Source organism: Quercus robur, chromosome 5 (assembly GCF_932294415.1).
Source record: "Quercus robur chromosome 5, dhQueRobu3.1, whole genome shotgun sequence".
NCBI classification, from domain to species: Eukaryota; Viridiplantae; Streptophyta; class Magnoliopsida; order Fagales; family Fagaceae; genus Quercus; species Quercus robur.
In genome coordinates, this window is record NC_065538.1 from 78,703,994 (window position 1) to 78,727,612 (window position 23,619).

The 23,619-nt window shown below is 32.3% G+C and overlaps 1 protein-coding gene across 16 annotated transcripts in view; it reads left to right on the plus strand.

Annotated features, from left to right (window-relative positions):
* The window catches only part of LOC126727254 (cysteine-rich receptor-like protein kinase 44), a 77,074-nt gene that overhangs the window by 17,282 nt on the left and 36,173 nt on the right, over nt 1-23,619 (plus strand). For 4 of the 16 annotated variants that reach the window (XM_050432836.1, XM_050432841.1, XM_050432833.1 and 1 more), the window contains exon 2: nt 2,229-2,351. The exons of 9 other annotated variants lie outside the window; for them this stretch is intronic. In XM_050432836.1, coding sequence (XP_050288793.1) covers nt 2,229-2,351 — 123 coding nt within the window. Of the gene's footprint in view, nt 1-2,228; nt 2,352-3,053; nt 3,176-3,289; nt 3,501-3,594; nt 3,833-4,092; nt 4,244-4,371; nt 4,868-23,619 lie in introns of those variants that run through there. 3 more of the 16 variants (XM_050432832.1, XM_050432835.1, XM_050432839.1) reach the window with 3 other exon arrangements.

Consider the following 23,619-nt stretch of genomic DNA (forward strand, 5'->3'; position numbering starts at 1 on the left):
ATATCTTATACATTAGATAATTATTAGAAAAAAATCTAGGACCACATATTTAAAAAAAAAAATTATTAGAAGTGTGAGAAACGATAATTACGAAAACATTTGTTTCTTAAATAAAAAAAGGTATCTATATGCTAAATGATTTATAAAAAAAAAAAAAAAATTATTAGCATAGAATAGTTTTTTTTTTTTTTTTTTCAAATTATGTAATTTCTTTCACTAAATAAACAGTTAATTCATGGAATAAGCTAATCCAATATTATGGGAGATATTAGCAAGGACCCATTAAGTTGTTGTAGCTTCATAAATTTTTATTTGAAATAATTGGTACTCGATAAATTTGCTCATGAAAAGTGTTATTTGCTCATCTTTTGTGCCACCTCTCATTTTGTACTAATGATTTTAAATTAAATTTTATAGATGTTACAATTGAAGATAATTTAAACAATATAGATAAGAGAAATTCTTAGAAAGTTTCCATAAGAAAAAATACTTAGAAATTAAGTAGCTTGAATAAAAAAAAAAAAAAATGCTTTTGTTTATTAGTAGGGAGATAAGAAAAATCCCGTATTTTTTTACTCATAAAAAGTGGGGTATATAATTTTGTATGTTCAAGTAATTTAATCAAAGTTTGAAAGTCGTTCTGCCTGTACGAAAACACATGCTTTAGTTTATAGCGACGGAAATTAGCTACCATACAAGCGACAATGTAGATTTATTTATTAGAATATAGGACCACTTGCATGGACAAGTCCTGGGAGTGTGGGAACGATAAATCATAATTTATCATATAATTCCAATTTTGATTCATGATTTTCTCCGGCTCCCGGTGAAAATAAAGAGGATAGAAATTTTGGGTGGAAAAGTTAGTGAAAAAGTAATGTTTTTCATCATTTGATGAACGAGGGAAAACACTCAAAACAAGAGGAAAATTGATAGAGTCAAAGTGTTTTTCACCAGGTCCCACCAAATTGGGGGAGAAAATTTAACTAAAATTGAACAGTTAAGTCAAAATAACTTTCCCTCCCTCCTGTGTGAGTTTGTTTCTCCAAAAAAAAAAAAAAAACTATCATTTTGGTCCTATCCCAATCTTCTTCTTTATCTAATGTAAATTTACACAAACTTTAATTTTTTATTGCTCTCATTTTTCTTCTCTACCAAACAAAGAAAATTTATATTTATTTTCCACCATCTGATTTTTTTAATCTCCCAACCAAACATACAAGAGCAAAAATCATAAAAAAAGTTGTAAAATTGGACATGTAATTTGTTATGTCTCTAGAATTATTCTATTTATCTTTCTACTTTTCCATCTCTCACAATAGTTTTCATCTCAGACTTTTCCAACCACTACTCCAAAGGAAGCCTTTAAGCTTTTTGCTATCTACGAGCATGTGTTTACCTTTAAATTTAATAGCCACCAAAGTATAATTAATGGCGTTAATGTCTAAGGTTGCTTTAGCATTTTTCCTTGTGAATACATGCTTGATGCTTCTGCTTACACTTCTGAGATTCAAGATCATTATTCTTGACTGAAATTTCAAACCAAAAAGATATATATATATATATATATATATATATCTCAGAAATAACGATAGATCATTGGTGTGACTATATATATGTCTATAAGTAGTATAAATTTGGTGGATAGGTTTTGTTTATGAGTCTCTTACACTGCAGTGTCCTTAATATGTATATAAAATCTTGTGGTTAATTGTGATAGGACTACTTGCTCATATGCAGCCAAAATGATCAACTTCCATGACCTGAAGAATGGTATAATAAGAAAATAAAAAGGGCCCCCAAGTGGGTTGTTATGTGGGGAATGGTGATGAGTTGTGCAGCGTGGCAACTTGTCCTCCAAATGGGATTTCTTTTCACACCTCACAATATTTATCATATTTCTAGGTCACCAATGTTTCTTATATTTTTAATCACGCATTTACTTTATTTCACACTTAAACTAATTGATGTCTAATAAGTTAAGTGTCAATAATAAATCCATGTGAAAGTAATATTGTTCGAGCTACAAGACTATTAATTGTGTTTAATCATAATTGATAACTCAACATGGTGTGGAAATGAATTTATATTGATTGTTGATTTCTAATTAATTATTCATGCTTTCAACTTTTGTTTTCAATTTTTAACCTTTTTTTTCCCACTAATAATTTTAATTTCAAATTCAAGCTTGGAATGTTTTATTGAGGATAGATATCTGATTTTTACAGGAAAGGGGAGTAACTCATCTAAAACTATCATCGCCATAGTTGTGGTGGTGGTCATTCTCGTTGTAATAATCATCTGCATCTGCATCTCTTTAAGGGTGAGGAAGCAAAGAAAGAAAGCTAAAAGTAAGTTGAAAATTGGTTTGTTGTTCCTATTTTTAAATATATATAATTTCTTTAAAATATAAGAATAAATTCAGACAATAGTGTGTGTGTTTATATATGCATATATGATGCTCTATTTATAGGCAATACTAGTGACAATTGACTTTCAAGGGATATATTTTTCCTATAAATTTATAGGTAAAACGGAACATGAAATAATGTGGGGTATTTTTCAATGAGTTCTAGTTCAGATTATTGGGTCACCAGATAATAATAACATTCAAACTAACATTCAATATCAATTCTGATTGCTATCTATATCTCCTCCTATTTTGTAGCTTGGTGATCATGATTTAGAGATAGGCTTGATCTTCGTATCCTGAGGTGATTTAATAAAGATGACACATTTTGCTTTTGTGAGATAGATAAAATTTGAGGTGGTGTGTTCATGATGCTTGTGTGGCTTATTATAATAGAAAAACAAATAGGGGTACCTACAAAACAGAATTAAGCTACTAACATTAAATCAAATTTTCTAGAAAGATAAGCTATTGAAAGAGCTAGTGTTCCTCTGGAAAACATTATCTGTGCATTAGTAGTTCTCTACGATTACTTCAATAATTAGTGTTTGCGAGTCTATTAATGACGTATGCACGTAATTTAAATTGCATCAATCTAACTGCTTATCTAATCCTGATATATTGACTGGTTCCACATGTGAAGCAGTGGATGAAATTAGCAGTACTGAATCCTTGCATTTCGATTTTCCAACAATTAGAGTTGCTACAGATAACTTTTCTGATGCAAATAAACTTGGGCAAGGCGGATTTGGTGTTGTTTATAAGGTAATTTGACAATTCCATATGGTCAAGTATATCAATTGTTTGCCATAACAAGTTAAATTCCCAATGTTTATTATTATCAAGGGTTGCATATTGAATATTTTAATGTGTCTATAGGGTAGGCTCTCCAATGGACAAGAAATTGCTGTCAAAAGGCTATCCCAGGGTTCTGGACAAGGTGATTTAGAATTTAAGAATGAGATATTGCTAGTTGCTAAGCTTCAACATCGGAATTTAGTTAAGCTACGAGGTTTCTGCTTGGAAGGATGTGAAAGGCTTCTGATTTATGAGTTTGTGCCAAATGGAAGCCTTGATCAAGTTATATTTGGTATGGTTGCAATTCTTCCATAAATTCTAGATTTATTCATAATATTCTGTATGTGTCATTTTTCAACAGACTCATAGTTTAAATGAATATCTAGATCCTACAAAACGTGCAAATTTGGATTGGCAAAGGCGTTACAAAATCATAGAAGGCATTGCTCGAGGTCTTCTTTACCTTCATGAAGATTCTAGACTTCGCATCATTCATCGTGATCTCAAAACTAGTAATGTTTTGCTAGATGATGAGATGAATCCCAAAATTGCAGATTTCGGCATGGCAAGATTGGTTATACTAGATCAAACCCATAGTAATACAAATAGAATCGTCGGGACGTAGTAAGTATATATCCTAACAAGTAAAATTTATGATTACTGTAATATTACATGTTTGTATTGTCAATTACAAGAATTATGTTGCGTTGTAAAAACAAGTCCCAAAAAATATTGAACCATCTCCAATAAATTAGAGAAAATTAATAGTATTTGAAAATGAGTGCTAAGATTTAAGAGCTCTGTTGTCATTTAAATTAGACTAATGTTACTAATTTCTATATGCCATGAGTATATAAAGTTATGTTATTAATTTTCTCATGCAGTGGATATATGGCTCCAGAGTATGCATATCATGGACACTTCTCAGTAAAGTCTGATGTCTTCAGTTTTGGCGTGTTAGTTCTTGAAATGATATGCGGACAAAAAAACGGTTACTTTCTTAATGAAGAAAATAGGGAGGATCTTCTTACTTATGTAAGTACAATATCTTCATATACATTTTCCTTTTACCCTAGATTGGGCTCTACTTCTACAGTGATATTGACAAAATAAAAGAAGTTATATGCTGAATATTTGTGTGTGCCATTTAAATCATTTTGCAGGCATGGACAAATTGGAGGAACATGACAGCTTCAAACATTATAGATCCCACATTAGGGGTTGGTTCAACAACAGAGATAATCCGATGCATTCACATTGGATTATTATGTGTTCAAGAAAATGCAGCTGATAGACCAACCATGGCTTCAGTCGTTCTAATGCTTAATAGCAACTCTATCAGCTTATCAGTACCTTCACGACCTGCATTTTTTATACACAGCAACGTTGAACCAGATTCGCAGTCAGATCAATCTATTCTACTAGCCTCAACAAATGATGCTTCAATTACTGTATTACATCCTCGCTAAGGTTTGATCAAAGTAACTAGAGTTCTTTATATCAGTTTTGAGAAAAGATTATTTATTGAAGTAAGCATGTTGAATAATTTTGAGGACTATACTACCAGCCTTTCTCTTGGTGGTCTGAGTTGCTACTTCGTGATGTTATGCAGCAACACATTATGATGACTATATTCAATTGTGTTCAAGATTTTACTTATTCCAAATATTCTAAAAGTAATGTTACAAGTACAAACTATTTTACAACATTTTTATAAAATGTTGATGCAGCCAGCCTTTTATTGATTTTCATTTAGGCTCACCATTAATATCATTTTTTTCATTTAACAAAATTATTTATTTATAGATACATAATAATTTAATTGGGTTTTGGAGGCCATAAGTATAAATATTTAATAACATTAAATATATATATATATATATTTATATAATCAATTTCAGTGTAAGAAATTTTAAAATATTCTGGCAGGTCATGGTCCCCTAGCCCTAAAGTGTCTTCATTTGCTTACTACATAAAAGGAGAAAAAAAAAAACATTTTGAAGATCAAGAGGTTGATTTTTCCAAAAGTAATTTGTTCGTTTTTTAACCATTGAAGGATACACAATTAATTATATATGCTGCTTATACTTCCTTATATATGTACTGCCTCACTTTAATTTGTTTGTCCATCTTGAAAATCTAACATTCTAAGAAAAGTATAAACAAAATATAATTTAATACAGTGTTTCTAGATTTTAAAATAAAAATAAAAAATCGAGCTCATAATATTTTGTTTGTATATTTAGACCCCTGTAAATTTAGATTGTTTAACTTAATTTATTAATCAGGTTGTTATTTAGGTTTATTATGCAGATCTAGGTTAAATAATGACAATCATATTAGAATAGCGGAAAAATAAAGAAGACAAGCGATGTGATGACCTAGGAAAACTAATGAAACCGTCCAGTTTTAAGATAAAAAATTTGAGAAGGATTTAACTTAAACAATCCATAAGACAACAAATTCACTAAATAGAACGAAAGTGTTTACAATAGATTTTTTTACCTAAATCTAATGCTACCTCTTGTAGTACTTACTCACATGACCACACGCAGCTCCGAATTCACGAACTATTCTATTTGAATTTGTTGCACATAGGCACTCCAATTTGTGACTTTGAGATCCTACTCAAAAGTTTAGATCATCAATGGTAGTTGATCTTCTATGCTGCAACTTATCTCCACCAGTTCAAGCAATATTAATCTAATCTTCGGAAGATGTTTGTTGACTTAAAATGTTACAGAACCTCTCAGATCTCACAGAAGTAACTCACAAGTCTTTGTAAATGTGTATTAGGGTTTTGCTTTTATACTTAGCAGTGTTGGACTCAAACTCTAAAAATTTGCAAGCTTTTAAGCTTTATTTAAAATCTATAGAAATCGCACAGTTCGATCGGTCGAAGGTCTCTCTCGATTGGTCGAGCAAGGCAAATTCTGAATTCTTTTTTTTGCAGCTTACTTATCCTTAAATCTTGACTTGAATTAACTTGAGCAATGTCTAAAATTGTTCTAAGACATAAATATCTTATACTAGAAATGTTTTTATACTTGGTTTGCCAACATACATAAAATTAAAACCTAAACATTAGAACCTAATATATTTCATTCCAAAATTTAAACTCAGATAAAACAAAAAGTTGACTCGGAGGTAATTATAAATTATCTAAAAGAGGAATGATATTCTTTTGCTTCTTTTAGACATTTGATTGACAATGCAAAAATTTTAGCAAAAACCCTTTTTTTTTTTTATTATTATTAGATTTTCTTTCGGTATGAATAGAATATGTTCCTCCACACTTTATTACTGCAATTCTAGTCGATTTGACTTTTAATTAATGAATTTACAACCTTCTTCTAATAAAACAAAAATGAAAAACATCAACTCAAATAAAACAAAAGAAAAAGTACTATTGACTTTTTCAGTTAGAATAGTTAGCAAATAAAATAAAAGAAACAGAGTAAGTAAACACATACAAATTGAAACATATAGATATTTAGGCATTGTATTTTAGTGATATTGTATTTTGGAGATATTGTAGAGCTTTCATATGTGAGAATCATAGTTTAAATTTCCATTTTCCTACTTATTTAGACAATATAATATTCATAATTAATTAATAATACTTGATTGATACAATTTAGAAATAAAATAATACGTGTTTGAACAATGTTAGGGATACAGTTTTTTCTACACTTAATTCCACGCCCTGCTTAAGAGTTAATTTGTGGTTGGTGCATAATTTAATACAACATGATCAAGTATCCCTAGTGAACCCATGTGAAAGTGTTAAAAGAGTAGTATCATGAGTACAACAATTTCACAACAAAACTTAAATGGTAAGTTATTACTAGGTTTCAGTTCCATCTACTACTAAGATAACATTTTTGCCTGCTATTAAAACTTTGTCACTTATTGCACCTGTAAATTTATTCGATCTTGTCATAGGACCACCCTAATCTGGGGGGGAAAAAATGATTACTTATAAATTTAAAAATTTTATGATTTTTTTATGCTTAAAAAAAATTTGAGACTACTCTTAAAGGTTTTTTTTAGGCCCAACATAAATTAAATTTGGACAAAGTTTGACTACAAACTTGGTTGTAAACTAAGTTTACAACTCCCCTAATTTTTTATTTATTGGATGTGAATTTTGATAAATCCATCATTGAATTACATTTTCTTCTTATATCCTCCATGCTTGCAAAATTTCAATAAGATCAAAGATCAATAATAATATCATCAATCAAATGTTTAAGTTTCGAGTTTTTGTAATTTAAAATTATATATAAAAAATAAGTTTATAGGTTGAATAATAAATAACATTTTATTGGCATAAAATTTGATATTGTTTTAAAAATATAAAGAATATATAATTCAACTGTAAGGGCACGATTCTTTAACGGCCCAACAACGACGTTGGGCTCGCATGTAGAAAATCCCTCACAATACGATTTGTAGAGAATGAGCTTGAAAGGCTAGCGTTTGGTCACAAGGTGTTGGTCCAGACCGGACTTTAGGAAAACCCAGATAAGAAAAGGCTTCAACCTGGATATCCAAGCCCTACAACTTTGTAACTTGAGGGATTGGACTCCTCGGATCATGTTCGAGGAGCGTTAATGTTTTCCTCCGGTTACCCGTCGGTGGGTTTTCCGTGGCGGTGCGCATATATTGTCCGGGCATTCTCATCCTTGAAGTTTTTTCCAGGAAGTGAGATGGGATCTTTTCTTGGTTATCTTACGTTTTCTTTTATACTATCCCACGTTTGCTGTCCTTCGTCCACGTGTAGGGTCAACTTTTTCAGGACTGGCATTTGTCCCGTCAGTCTAATCCCTGAATTGCTGGAGAAGGTAGATAAAGCCTAAGAATCCGGTTCTGTTAGGTGTATAGCCTTATCTGGGAAGGGTAGTAAGGGTAACTTTCCCAAGATATTTTAGATCTTCTCACGGATTTGTTTTTATAGCTCTCCTTTACCCCTTTTCTCAAGGGAGCTTTAGGTTGGCCGAGGATTAAACCGTCCTCGGCTGCATATCTGGGCCATCCTCGGCCCTATATTTTTGAGCTTTGGGCCTTAACCTTTTTCGGTTCGGGCCTGTGGACTCTCCATGAGTAGGTGGGCCTGGCCCATAAACTATTTGGGCCCCACATCAACGATTAGATTTTCAAAATATGTAGTCATGTTAATTTGTTTAATGAGAGTTGTAACCTAAAGCTACAACTTAATTTATAACCAAACTTTGTAATTGAATTTTGGTTCCTTTAACAATATATTAGGCCCTTACAAACAAAAAAGAAATGTCCGAGAAAATTTTTATTGAACAAGAATTTTGAAAGAGATGTAATTTGTAGAATTAATAATTAGACTATCATGCAACGATTTCAAAAAAAAAAAAAAAAAAAAACTCATAGAAGAAAATTATAAGATTTTATGTATATGCAGGGGCAGAGTCAGGGGGGGTCGAGAGGGGGCACTTGCCCCCCCTGACCTGCCCAAAATTTTTCTTTTTTTATGTGTGTAATAGTAAAAGGTGGAGATTTAATTGAAACTGTGATAAGTAGTGCATGAGTAATTGAGCTATAATGAAAATCTCTTCAGCTACATGTTTCAAAATAATACTGTAAAGTGCAGAGCTACAATAAACAACCACATACATCCTTTTTTTTCTTTGTGGGTATATATATCTCCCTATTTTTTTGAAAAGTCAAACTCAATTGATATATCATATATCTTCATATCTTTTTTTACTTTATCAATATTTTGTAAAGTTCAAAATTTATAAAAATAAACTTAAATAAAGAAGAAAAAGTCTTAATTGAAGAGACGAAAATAGCACCCAAGAAAAAAGTTTCCTTTCAAAAGTATTAAGATATAAAATTTGGAAACAATTACATGACAAATTCCATAAAATATATTAGGGGATTATTTTATTCGCTATATATTTAAAAAAAAAAAACACTAATAAACTATACACAATATAATGATATGCAATAATTTTAGGGGATCTTACAATATTGAATGATCACTTACTATTCATATTATTGGCATTTAATTGTCAAGTTTGGTTAATATTGTGTATATATGATGCATATGTTGTATGCTACATACACAATATGTATTTGTTTATAGAGACACATGTATATTAGTTATAAATTTTGCCCCCCCTAAAGTCGAATCCTAGCTCCACCACTGTGTATATGCGTGTGTATTTTTTTTTTTTTTTTTTGTCAATATATAAAGTTCTGTTTTTACTAGATTTTGAATAATTTAAGTTCCAAAATGATTACTCTAGAAAAAAAATTCTAGGAGCTGACACTGTGTGCACCAAGCGAGGAAATCACCTTTCACTCTTTCAGTATCGTGGCTTGTCTTCTTCTCCTTCTGTTTCAATCAACGACATTTAGAGACTACATCGTTATAATTTTAGAGACTACGTCGTTATATATTTTCGGATATTATACGAGTTTTCAAAGTGTGTGAAATTGAAATCCCTTGTCAAGGGACAAATATTGAAGCATGCAAAGTTCAACACATGCGTGTACAACGTGGAAGAAAGGAAATGGTCATAAATTCTTAAACTAATTATTTTTTCCCTGAATTTTAAACCAATATATTTGGTAACATTATATGTGGTCCCCTTTGTTTTAACCTCGTCGGAATTTACATTTATAATTTTTTTAAAAGACTTGTATTTTAAACAATATTATCCAACTTTGGTTTTTGTTTTCCAAACTTAGAAAACTGCTTTTTAAAAATTGCATTTTAATTTTGAAACCAGTTTCAAAACATAATTTTGACATGATATTTGTTTATCGCTCCTCTTTCTAAAAAATATATTTTTAAGAACAGAATACCAACAAAATGTTGTTTTGGTGATATTTTCAGTTTTGAGAAAAAGTGTACTTCTTGTGTTTGATTAAAATAACACAAATTGTGGGTCTCACAATATCCCAATTTATTTACAAGATTGTTACGGAATTTAGTCTGAGTTTTCAGAAACCACCTAAAACTTGTTTCCTGGTTTTCGTTTTGCACAGTGAAAATTGGATTCAGGTTTTAAAAAAACAAATAGCTAAAAACTCAGGCCAAACAACTATGATACTAGTCGGGTCCACGAGTTTTAGGAAAAAAAAAAAAAAAAAAAAAAACCCAAACAGATTAATATTTCAATCTCACCATTTTTTAGATAGGTACATGGGAGAAGAGAGAGAAAGGTAGGGTTTGAACTACAATTCACAAACATAGATCACCACAAAAGTTGTCACTAGTGGGTTATCATTTGAATCCCTAATCTCACATATTAATAGAAAAAAAAAAAAAAAAAAAAAGAAGGCAAAAACACCATTTTAGTTCCTATATTTTGGGCTCATAATTAATTTGTTCCCTACATTTTAGTTGTAGTTAATTTGGTCATTCTTATTTTCAACTTACGCTCAATTTGGTCCTTACAGTTAACTAACTAACGGAAAACGCTTACATTGCAAATGATTTACACAGTTGGCATACCTAATATTAAAATATTATATAAAATGCATGCTAATATGTCTGCTGAATTGGCCACATCAGTGTTTAGATGGCAAACAAAGACACGTCAGCTTAGATTTTTTTTTTTTTTACTGATTTCTTTTTTTCATTTTTCTTATTTCTTCTTTTAATATTCTTACAAATTTTTTATTCATTTAGAATTTCATTTTTATTTTCTCAACATTATTATTTTTTGTTTCTTGCAATTTCTTGCTGACCAAACAGAATTTCATTCAATTCCTTTTTTGATAATCAAACACTAATCTAGTCCAAAAATTGCAGATCAACACAAGTCACATTATTTCTAACCGTCAATTTGGCTTTCAATCACAAAAAAGCTTATGATATCAGTCAAGAAAGGTAAAATAACTCCATAAATTTTAGCCAAAATCCCCAAACCCAGATTCACCAAAACCCAATCGTCCAACATCACAGACCCACCGCGGAGTCCGATCTGTAGCCACAGATTGACCGTGACTCCTCTGACCTAGATCTCCTCGTCTCAAGCCCAACCCATAAGATTCCAGCCCTGCATCGCTGCCGCCATGTCTATCAACTTTTTGCAGATGTAATTGGCAAGAGTACGACCGTCTTCCAATTGCCTTCCGATGAAGATTAAAGGTTGTTGATCGGAAGGGATGACTTTTTTGTCTTGGATCTCATGGCCTTCATGTTTTTGACCATATCAGAGCTTTCCACCGCCAGAGGGATGATCTTGCCGGTTAAGGTTTTCACAAAGATTTGCTTAACAGCAAAGGGATGTATCTAAGATGAGTGGTTGGTGGATTTGGGTAAGGTTTGGGGTTTAGTTTGAATTTGGGATATGGGTTCTTTGGCCATGAATAAAAGATTAAATGATTAATGAGAGAGAGAGAGAGAGCTTAAAAGATGAGATGAAAGAAAAAAAAAGAAAAAGAAAAAGGGATTTAGAGTTCATTCGTTTTTTTTTATGATACAGTGGGTTTCTTTTTTTGGATCATGATACTGTGGGTTTCTAAAAGAAAAAGAAAAAGTGAAAAACTAAAGATAATGAAAAAAAAAAGAAATCGGTAAAAAAAAAATATATATATATATTTTTAAAAGGTAACGTGACTTTATTTGCCATTTAAGCGTTGATGTGGCACATCAACCACTAAAATTTAAACATGTCATAATCTCACTTAATATTTTAATATTATGTATGTCAACTATGTAAACCATTTGTCACGTAAGCGTTTTCCGTTAGTGAGTTAACAATAGGGACTAAATTGAGTGTAAGTTGAAAATAAGAGGGACCAAATTGACTGCTACTAAAATATAAGGACCAAATTAATTGAGTCTAAAATGTAGAAACTAAAATGGTGTTTTCGTCTAAAAAAAAATAGTTTCTATATTAATTTCTAGGGATTGACTACTACACTTTTTAGTTTTTACAATGATGGACTGAAATGGGATGAGCTAGTACGCTTCTTTGATGGGTTTTTAAGGGGAAATCTTAAAATTGTATAGGTATATTATTTTAAGTGTAGTACATTACATTCTCCAATTAAATTTAAATATATAACTACATTGATTTTAATTGTACTTGAAAACGATAATATTGATTGTGATTTGTTTGTAAATATAATCAATTAAGTATTTGGATTTAATTAGAAAATTCAGTGTACTTCACCAAATGAGCTATACCAAAGTTTTACTTGTATTTTAAACACTTCACCAGTCAATAATCTTAACCAGTGTTTAATGGTAGTCGAAAGTTTAGACTCTAAAACAAAACCTAAAAAAGTTATTAATGGATATTGATCCATGCACAAGATCAATTCGGTGGAAATAAAGTTTGGTTTAGGAATTTCTAGTACTACAATGCTAAACTCTCCTAAGTAGTTAACTGGGTCTTTTATTTTAAAAATAAGATAATGCTCCATTTTATTTTTTAGAGAGTACATTTTTTAGCAATAACTATAGAGTTGCATCCTTTCTCACAACTATTGATATGATAAATTGTTAATAATAGATAATACAAAATTTCAATTAAAAAAAAAAAAGATAACACAAAATTTTTAAGTATCATAAAAAAATAAAATAAGGAAAATTTTATAAATACAAATTATTTTATAATATTCTTTACAAATTATTAATGTGGTAAGTTGTTATTGGTAAGTGAAAAGAAATTATGTTATTGTTGAGTTCAAATGAGAGTTATTAAAAATCAGATTCATTAACAGTTTATAAAAATATTGTAAAATAATTTGTAACGGTAGCATTACGCATAAAATAAACAAAATTGTTAAGGAAAGATCTATGTAAGAATCTACAAAGATTTTTTCAATTAAAAAACTATAAAATAATGACGTGTGAGTAGCATTTGTCTAATTTGAAGTGCATGATTCAGCTCAATCCTTGACCCCCCAGCTAATATTTTATTTTCATATGCCCTGCACCGAACAACTTCGGAACAAATGTTTTCTAAATACTGCTGATGATCCTTTAAGCGTGATTCTTAAAAAGAAGAGAAGAAGAAGCAAACAATAGAGAAAAATAATAAGGTTGAATTGAAACTTAACTGTTTCAATTCAAGATTAGATTTTTTGAGATCATGGGCTTCCTAGACTTCGAAAAATCACCAGGCACAAGCTAAAAGCCCCACACTTCTCTATAAAGATCATGAGCATTCATTTAATTTGTTTATATATTAATTAGACCATTCAAATGATATATTAATTAGAATATATATACAAATCGAAGCAAGTCGTTATTTTTTGCCATATGTTTCAATCTGTGGGGAAATCTAGAAATCTATAAAATTAGTAAATCTGCTTAGGTAATAAGGTGGGAAAATCTGCCTAGTTATCACGTCAGGTTAGTACTAACAAACCCTAGTTATTACGCATTTAGGCCGCAAATGCAGAAACTTTCGTGCAAGGACCAAGCTAGGATATCATCATTCATTAAACATTGCAATATTTGCATGGACAACGTTGAATAAAGGATTGCAAATTTTTAAACAATTTTTTATTATATGCGATAACGTTGCGCCGGCCACTTTAGTTTAACCTCCTTGTCAATAGCACTTCTAGTTACTACAAAAGTACTTTCTATTTTAATTGCCAAGGTATTTTGTTTCTTAATAATCCAATTATTGGGAGATTAGAAGATTTGAAATTTGAATATTTTTGTCAAAAATATTAACACTTGTCAACCAGTTAAATTAGAATACCACCTTTCATTAAACACATATAATATTTGCATGAACAAAGTCAAATAAATGATTGAGAATTTTAAACAATTATTTATTATATGCGATACGTTGTATGTGCTAAACTTTAGTTTAATCTCCTTGTCAACAGCTAGCACTTCTAGTTACTATAAAAGTACTTTCTATTTTACATGTGAAGGGATTTTTTTTTTTTTTTTAATAATTCAATCTTTGGAAGAATGAAAATTTCAAATTTAATTATCTCTATTAAAAACACCAAAACATGTCAACCAATTAAATTATAAGAGTCTTGGCAATTACAAATGGATTGATTAATGGTCTTTTTAATTTTTACGGTGGTGGAAAGCTAACAGGATGAGCCGGATCAAAAAAGGCCAGTATACACACACAAAGGCAACTTTGCAATCTCAAACACAAGCACACACGTAGATCGCATTTTGAACAAACCCACCTTGAACAACAAACTTAGCTACTGAAGGCACAATGTTCTTCCCACAAAGTTTAGCAACCCACAAACTTTGCAAAATCCAAATAACAAAATCCTAGAAAATTCAAAACCCATAAAACACAAACACATAAAATGAACATAATTGACAAGAACCAAGAAAATTAACATAAAACATGGGCTGCAACAACAAGATCGGCAGAACAATAATCACCCCTTCCAATACAACAAAACTCACATACAACTACCTATAAGCCAAACCCACGATCTTGAACCCACCGTTCACCACTTTTTGTGTCAAGACCGTTCATAATATTAGGCAGCAGAGTAATGTTATAGCCTATGCTTTAGTTAGGAGAACTAAACTTTCTTCTCCTCTCTTAGTCGGGATGGAATTTGTTTCGCTAGACATTTCAATTATGTTGTTGCTGATTTTTCTAGAACTTAAATAAAGAGTACTCAATGTTGATTCTTAAAATTAAAAAAAAAAAAAAAAAAAGATATGTGATTGGTTGGATCTCTGGGATTACTATTTCTATCTTCACAACATTTTTATTTCCACTTTTTCATCTTTAACACCAAAGAAAGCCCTAATGCTTTTTTGTTATCTGCGAGTATGTGATTACCTTCAAATTTAATAGCCACAGAAGTAATTAATGGCCTTTCTAGTTTCTACGGTGGCTTTAGCATTTTCTCTGTTAATAAATGCTTCCGCTCAAGGGTTCTAAAGCTATGCCAAATTTTCACCAGTTCGTTATCTCACATTTAGATTCATGATCATTAGTCTTGACAGAAATTTTAAACACAAAAAAAAAAAAAAAGAAAAAAAAAAAAAAAGAAAACAGAAATAACAACAGATCATTGGTCTGACTATGTCTATACGTAGTACAAAAATTTGGTGGATATGTTTCGTTTATGAGTTTCTCACACTGCAATGGACAATGTTAGGTATTTTTGATTCACACTTTGAATGGTATGTTCCTTTTCAGGCGTGGCCTTGAACATTTTTGATGAAGCCGAAAATTGACCTTGTCAAGAAAAGAAAGGCAATGGAGGTTTCACTGGCGTGGTGCCAATTGAGAATACTCCGATGCTAAAGTTAGCTAAATGGCTCTCAAAGAATTCTCTCACAAGTGTATATCAAGTTTTTCATGTCCCTTTTACCTAAGTTCTATTCCCTTTTTATAGTTTGCTTCGGGTTGGTGTAGTTATGTTTGTTAATGCTCCTCTAAGCGTTTTTGTCATTCATATTGACAAACTTTTACCCTCGTGATTTAAACTAAAAGTCTCACTTGATTTGGATTTTTAACTTCGTCATTCATATTGGCAAAGCTTTTATTCTTGTGATTTAAACTTAAAGTTTTTATCAATTGATTTGAATTTTTAACTTTGTCATTCATATTGGCGAAGGTTTTATCCTCGTGATTTAAACTTAAAGTTTTTATCACTTAGTTATGATTTAAACTCATCTATGATGTTGATGGAGTTTTTATCATAATTGTCGTGCTTTGAACTTTTCTTTTCGATTAAAGGAGATTTTCACTATGGAGTGTTTGCCATCTAATCATTTGAAAAGAATTAGCTCAGCAGATGTTTTGTTTGTTTTATTCATCCTTGTTTATAAAAAAGGGGGTTACAAGGATAATACTTCACCAAAACACAGAAAGTGCTAAAATAAAGTACTGAACATAGAACAAATGTATAAAAACAATGAAATTGAAATCCTGCTTATCTATAGATGAATAGATGAGATGTTCCAAATTCTGGAACTTATTAATGCTGAAGGTTTGTTCCTTTACTGATAGTACTTTTTAAGGTTCTCTGCATTCCAAGGATGGGGCAAGGGTTTCCCATTTGGATCCTCCAAGTAGTAGCTCCCTCTTCTTGAATAACGGATGACCTTGTATGGACCTTCCCAGTTGGGGCATAACTTCCCTTCATTTGGATCTTTGGTGGCTTGTGAAACCTTTCGCAAAACCATATCTTCAGGATTGAAACGCTTCAGCTTTACCCTCTAATTTTAGTACCTCGTCATCCTCTCCTAATACAGGGCCATTCTTCGAGTTGCATCGTCTCTGATCTCGGGTAAGCAATCCGGAGCTAGCTTGAGGCCCTTGTCATTGCTGTGTTCGCCATAACGTGTTCTTCTGAGACTTGACACTCCAACTTCCACAAGAATTATTGCTTCAGTTCCAAACGCTAGCTTGAAGGGTGTCTAACCTGTTGGTGTCCTCATCGTCATTCTGTAGGCCCATAAAACTCCTGGAAGCTCGTCAGGCCATACTCTTTTTGCCCTCTCAAGTCGGGTTTTGATTAGTTTGAGCAAAGTCCAATTTGTAACTTCGATCTAGCTGTTTGCTTATGGATGTCCAGGGGAGGAATATTGATTCCTTATCACCAGCTCCTTGCAAAAATCTCTGAACTTGTGGCTGTCAAACTGTTGTCCGGTGTCAGAGATGATGATCAATGGAATCTTGAACTAATAGATGAGGTTTTTCCATACGAAGTGTTGTATTTTGGCCTTCGTTATAATTGCTAAAGGCTTTGCTTCCACCCACTTCGTGAAATAGTCAATAACGACGACCCTAAACTTTACCTGCTTCTTACTAAGAGGTAGAGGGCCCAATATATCAATTCCCCATGTGGAGAATGACCATGGTGATGTGACGTTAATCAAGTGCTCTATTGGGAGTTGAAAAGTGTATGTTTTTAGACCCCTTAAAACACAATTGTATTAACCTAGTTAATTAGCCAAGTTATTACTTAGTCCAAATTTCAGATCTAGGTTATTACAATCAAACAATCATATCATGCATAGCAGCAGAAATATAAATAATACAATGATATGATGACTTAGAAAAACCAAATCGGTAAAAAACTTGGGGAGGATTTAACCTAGTTATCCTCAAGGTAAAAAGCAAATCCATTAGAAAGAATCGAAGTTTTACAATAGCGACTTAGACCACTAATATCCTATTGCTACCCATCAGTAAAAACTTACTGACACGACCACGTGCAAGCTCTGAGACCACGGACTCCTTCTTTCTTTGGCCTTTACAAAACACAAACACCCACGTTTGTGACTTTGAGATCCCACTCAAAGGTTTAGCAACACAAACTCTCCTGTTTGTGACTCCAAGACCACCCTTGAAGGTTTAGATCATCAGCACCTTTGATGACTAGAGAAGGTAGCAACTTCTACAATACCGGATCTTGAGATTCTTCAAGTAATAACACCGGTAGAAGACATAAGAGAGCTTTTAAGGAACAAAACCATAAATACAAAAGAGGCACTCTCTTCTCTCTCTAAAAAGCCTTATAAAAATGTACTTAGGGTTTTCTTTATATACTGGGAGAAGTAGATCTGAAACCCTAATCCTTAATAGGCTTGAACTGCTGTTTGGGCTTAATTAAAATTCTGCAAATACAACTTTCGATCGATCGAGCCTGTCTTTCGATCGATTGAACCAGACAGATTATGAAATCTTCTTCCTACAGCTTGTATGTTCTTGAATCTTGATTTGAATCACCTTGAGCATTGTCTAATAATACCTATAGACTCTAAAATCTATATTTAAACAAGTTTGTGTTCACGATTTGCCAATTGTTCTAAACTTTTAGAACTTAACAATCTCCCCCTTTGATAATTCGTGACAAAACTTTCATAAAAAATAGAATGCTCAAATACAAGAACAACCCAATACAATAAAATACCCAATTACATCACAAATCCCAATCTAAGACTCCTAACCAAGAAGTTGCCAATAAGAGGTAGAAGGTCTTAATTAGAATGTACCTGTCTTTCCTGAAACACTCAATAAACACATCACCGCATGTGTGGAAAGAAAGACATATAAACAATAATATGAAATAGAATATAAAAAAAAATAGTAAATTCTAACTCTCCCCCTAAGTTAGATACACTTGAATTCAACCCAGATCTTCCAAAAAAAAGTTTTTCAACCAATTTGTCTCCAAAACTCAAATATTAAAGACATTTTGCATCAAAATCCAGGAACATGTAATCTTGGATGGCCACAACAAGATCACACACAATATAATGTACCAAGTTTAGCAAAGAGTAACTTATGTAGTGTGTGCAACTAGCAAAAACTTGAAAAACATGTGAGGTGATATGTAAATAGAAATCGATCACAATTTCTACAAAATTCATCACATAGAATTTGAAAGAGACTATCACCAAAAGAGTTGCATCATATAACTCCCACATCTCCTAGAAAACAAGCTTGCAATCATGTAAGTTTCTTGATTTGCCTCATAATATACACACTAATTTTATTTGAGCAGAAACTTATTAAAATAGCCGGGATAATGTACACACCAATTTTATTTGTTTAAACCGAGGCTACACCTTATGTTCTTTTTGTGCATGTGCTATACTTTCTCGAGCATAAAATCATACGATATGCACTAAGGTGTTCATGATTGGTTAGTAAATAGTGGTGAGATGGTTATTTATACCTTTCTCAAAAAGTTCAAGTCTGATAGTCAAAGACATGTGCCTTCAAGATTAGGACAAAGTGATCAAAAACTATAAACATCTCTCACACAACATGCATTACAAAGCTCAAACTAGTAAAGTGCAATAAAAGAAGCTCATTCAAGCTAAACAAGGTACATAAACATGTTATATAAAGATTATATAGCCAAACCTTGATTATAAATCCAAGATGTGAAATACAAAACACAAAAATCTTTTTGGTTTTAAAAAAATTTATGACCAAAATCAAAAAGCACACATTATGCTAAATGAACAATGCAAATGCAATGCATAACAGTGCTTAACTAAGTTATAGAGGGTACACAAATAAGAAATATCAATTTCTTAATTAACCTATAAGTACATGTACAAACTAGTACATACTCATACAAAATCAGAAAAAGCTTAGCACTTATATAACACATGCTATTCAGGTTTCTCCACAATGTCAAGCATGTTCTAAATCAAGAGAGATATCATAATTCATGTAATCCTCAAGAAAAATAAAACAAGACTCAAAATAAAATATTTTTGTCTTTTTGAAAATTTTTCAATGTTTTTGGATTTTTTTTATTAAATAAAAAAACATTCTAAAACAAACAAAACAAAACAACCAAAAACAGAAACAAGACATGTCTACAAACAATTAAAAGAATTAAATCAGAAACAAGTTAGCAACACTCACCTTAGAGAATCTTTAAATTTATATGTTTTTCAAATAATGTAAATACTTTTAAACTTATTAGTGTATAAATATGTATTTTTAAAATAACGGTAAACTTAAAATAGTACACGAGTCCTTATTATTGCCAAAATATTTAATTTCCCAACTTCAATTTGAATATAGATTCTAGTACAAAATATTTTTCTTTTGAGAATCTTATTGACTTCATTGACTTAAACACTAAATGTGAAAGGTATACAGCCATACAAAAGTGTCTTGAGCTAGGATTTTGTTGTGGGGAGTAAAACATAAAATGATATATATATATATTTGTATATATAATTGTCATATTACATACAATAATTTAACATAGTATTCTAAATAGTATACAATACAACTATATCGTACAATAGTCTAAAAAAATTATTAATAATTTAAAGATCAATAAGAAAACAACGATAGAATGCATAAATAAATATAAATAAATAATCAATCATAATATTTGTTAAATTAATAATAATTTATTATAATCATACGTAATATCAATTAAATAAAAATATATGATAACGAAGAATAGTAACAGACCTAAGAGTGGTTGGGAGTAAACGTTAAACTAAGGAAAACAAATAGTAACTTATATAAGATTTTTCTTTTGAAGTGTATGAATTTTTAACCACACATGTGGTCATTCTCTTGGAATTGGAGCAAGCACTAAAAGACTTTTTGAACTCGAAAAACTGTAGAACACTTATCCAACTACTTGATTAGTTAGAAAGAAAATATAGAAGGGATGTAAATATAGATCAATTGGTTGTACAAGTGGTGTAATTTTTTTGTGGATGAAGAAAAAAATGCAAAAAAAAAAAAAAAAAAAAGTTTTATTCTACCATCAATGGTAAAGTAAGCCAGAGTCTAGAGAGAAGGTTTATTTATTTTTTAATAAAAGAGCAATTTTAAGAGTAGTGCTACTGACAAAACATTTACGCAATAAAATCTAGATAGCAAGCTGTTAAAGGTATGTAAAAAAGTTATGTCAGTTACAAGTTTAGATAAAAAACCAATTATAACTTGTCACTTAACCTTTATTGTAAAAATATTGTGAAAATAGCACTAATATGATTATATTTCAAGTTTATTTCAATTGGGTTTAAACAAAATTTAGGGTTAGAATGTTTAAAATTTTATTTTAGGGGTCAAAACCCAAAAAAAAAAAAAAAAAAAAAAAAAATTCCAAGTCAAGTGATAAGTACACCACATGCTAATAATCTATTCAATATTCATCTTCATTTTTCCAATAAAAGGTATTCATTTTTTTACACCCGGTATAATTATCGTCGAATCATTTAGCATTCTATGTTAAAAACTTCCCATTGATGCATAATACAGAGGAACAATAATGGTGAGCACTTCAAGATTACCACTTTTCTTTTATGCCATTCTACTCGTTCCCTTGTTAGTCACAGCTTAGTATTGCAGCGAGATCCCTACGTTCTCCATGATTGTTCAACTAGTGGTAATGTGAGCAGTAACGGTACCTTCAGAGCGAACCTCAAGACCCTCATCTCCAACCTCTCTTCCAACACCCAAATCAATTATGGGTTCCACAGTTTCTCGGCCGGAGAGGGCACCAACAAAGTGTACACCATTGGGCTTAGTAAAGCTGACCTTACAACAACTGATTGCGGTACCTGTGTCAGCAATTCAGCTCATGAGCTCTTAGAGTTGTTTCCAAACGAGAAAGAGGGCATCATGTGGTACATGAATTGTACAGTTCGATACTCAAACTGTTAGAAATACAGAATGATTGTATTGTATTTCTTGAATAAAAGAATATACATCAGTGCCTTTATATAGGAGGCATATGTGTGCGGTACAAGTAAAGTGTACTATACAAGTAACCTAACTGGGCCTAAAGCCCATTAACATAATATACATTAACAGCTCCCCTCAAACTCAAGGTGGATGTGAGACCAACTTGAGGTTGTCAACTAAATCATGAGTGCGTCTCTTAGGAAGTGACTTGGTGAAGATATCTGCAAGTTGATCTTTGGAGGAGACGGAGAAGAGCTTAAGAGCACCATGGACAAGATGATAACGGATAAAATGACAATCAATCTCGATGTGTTTAGTCCGTTCATGAAAGACATCATTGTGAGCAATATGAATGGCACTCTAGTTGTCACAATAAAGGGGAGTAGAAGAGGAGGTGGACACACCCAAATCCTTAAGAAGCTATCGTAGCCAAAGGAGCTCAGATGTGGTATCAGCAAGGGCACGATATTCTGCTTCAGTACTAGAGCGGGCCATAAAAGTTTGTTTCTTACTTCGCCAAGAAATCAAAGAAGAACCAAGGAAAAAGCAATAACCTGTAGTGGACCTGCGATCAGTAGGATCTCCTGCCCAATCAGCATCAGAGAATGCACGGAGTACAAGAGGAGACTGAGCTGAGTAGAAAAGGCCACGAAAAAGGGTACCCTTCAGGTATCAAAGAATGCGCAAAACAGCAGCATAGTGAGTTGATCGTGGAGCAGACAAATACTGGCTTACCTGATGAACAGCATAGGAGATGTCTGGACGAGTAACTGTGAGATAAACTAAGCTGCCAACCAATCGTCTATAAAGAGAAGGATTAGACAATGGTTTTCCCCCTGAGGGTGTCAGATGCGCATTAAGTTCAACTGGAGTGTTAACAGTCTTGCTGTCAGTGAGTCCAACTTGAGACAACAGGTCAGAAGCATACTTGGCTTGAGTAATATAAAGACCATCTGTGGAATGAGTAATTTCAAGACCCAAGAAATAGCTGAGATGTCCAAGATCTTTCATCTCAAACTGCTGACTGAGAAAATCCTTGAGTTCTTGAATGCCACTGAGGTCATCACCAGTTATGATCATATCATCCACATATAGAAGAAGCAAAATAGTACCTTTATCAGTATGACGAAAAAATAATGCAGAATCATACGGACTGGCAGTGTAACCCAAGCGAAAGATAGTGGAGCTGAACTTGGCAAACCAAGCTCGTGGGGCTTGTTTAAGACCATAAAGTGCACGTCGAAGATGACAAACCTTGTTTGATTCAACAGAGAAACCAGGAGGAGGTTGCATATAGACTTCTTCACTCAGATCCCCATTAAGGAAGGCATTTTTAACATCCATCTGAAAAAGATTCCATTTACTAGCAGCAGCAACAGCTAAGAGAGCACGAACAGATGAGATACGAGCAACTGGAGCAAAAGTCTCTTCATAATCAATCCCATACTCCTGTGTAAAACCTTTGGCAACAAGACGAGCCTTGTAGCGCTCAACGGATCCATCAGAGCGAGTCTTGATCTTATAGATCCACTTACAACCAACCACAGACTGTCCAGGAGGAAGAGTAACCAGATCCCAAGTATTGTTTTTGGTTAATGCATCAAGTTCCTCTTTCATTGCAATCTGCCATAAAGGGTCAGTAGAGGCCTCACGATAGGTTTGAGGCTTGTGAAGTGTAGCAAGGGCAGTGTAACAATGATAGTCAAGTAAATGTGGAGGAATGGATCTTATCCAGGTTGAGTGGCGAGGTGGAATGTCTTGTGGAGGATCTTTAGGCAGATCAGGAGCAGGGGACCCAGGCTCAAGGTGGGGTAGCTCGTCATCAACCTGTTCATCTTCAACCTGTCTAGGAGAAGCATAAAAAATATCTGGAGAGAAGTCCAAAGAAGGATGAAAAGTATTTGTAGAAGGAACAAGAGACTCATCTGGAAAGATTTCTAAAACAGAGGAGTTAGTCAAGGAAGAACGAAAGTGAGAGAGTTCAACAAACAATCGGTGTTCCCAAAAGACAACATTACGAGAAACACGAAGACGATGAGAGACAGGATCATAACACCTATACCCCTTTTGAGTTTTGCCATAACCAAGGAAACAACAAAGTCTAGATCGAGGCTCAAGTTTGTTGTGCTCATGAGGCTAAAGAAGAACAAAACAAGCAGATCCAAATGAGCGAAGGTGATGATAGTCAGGGGGTGACCCAAAAAGACGCTCATATGGAGTTTGATTATGGATGACAGCACTTGGAATGTGATTAATTGCATGAACAGCATGAAA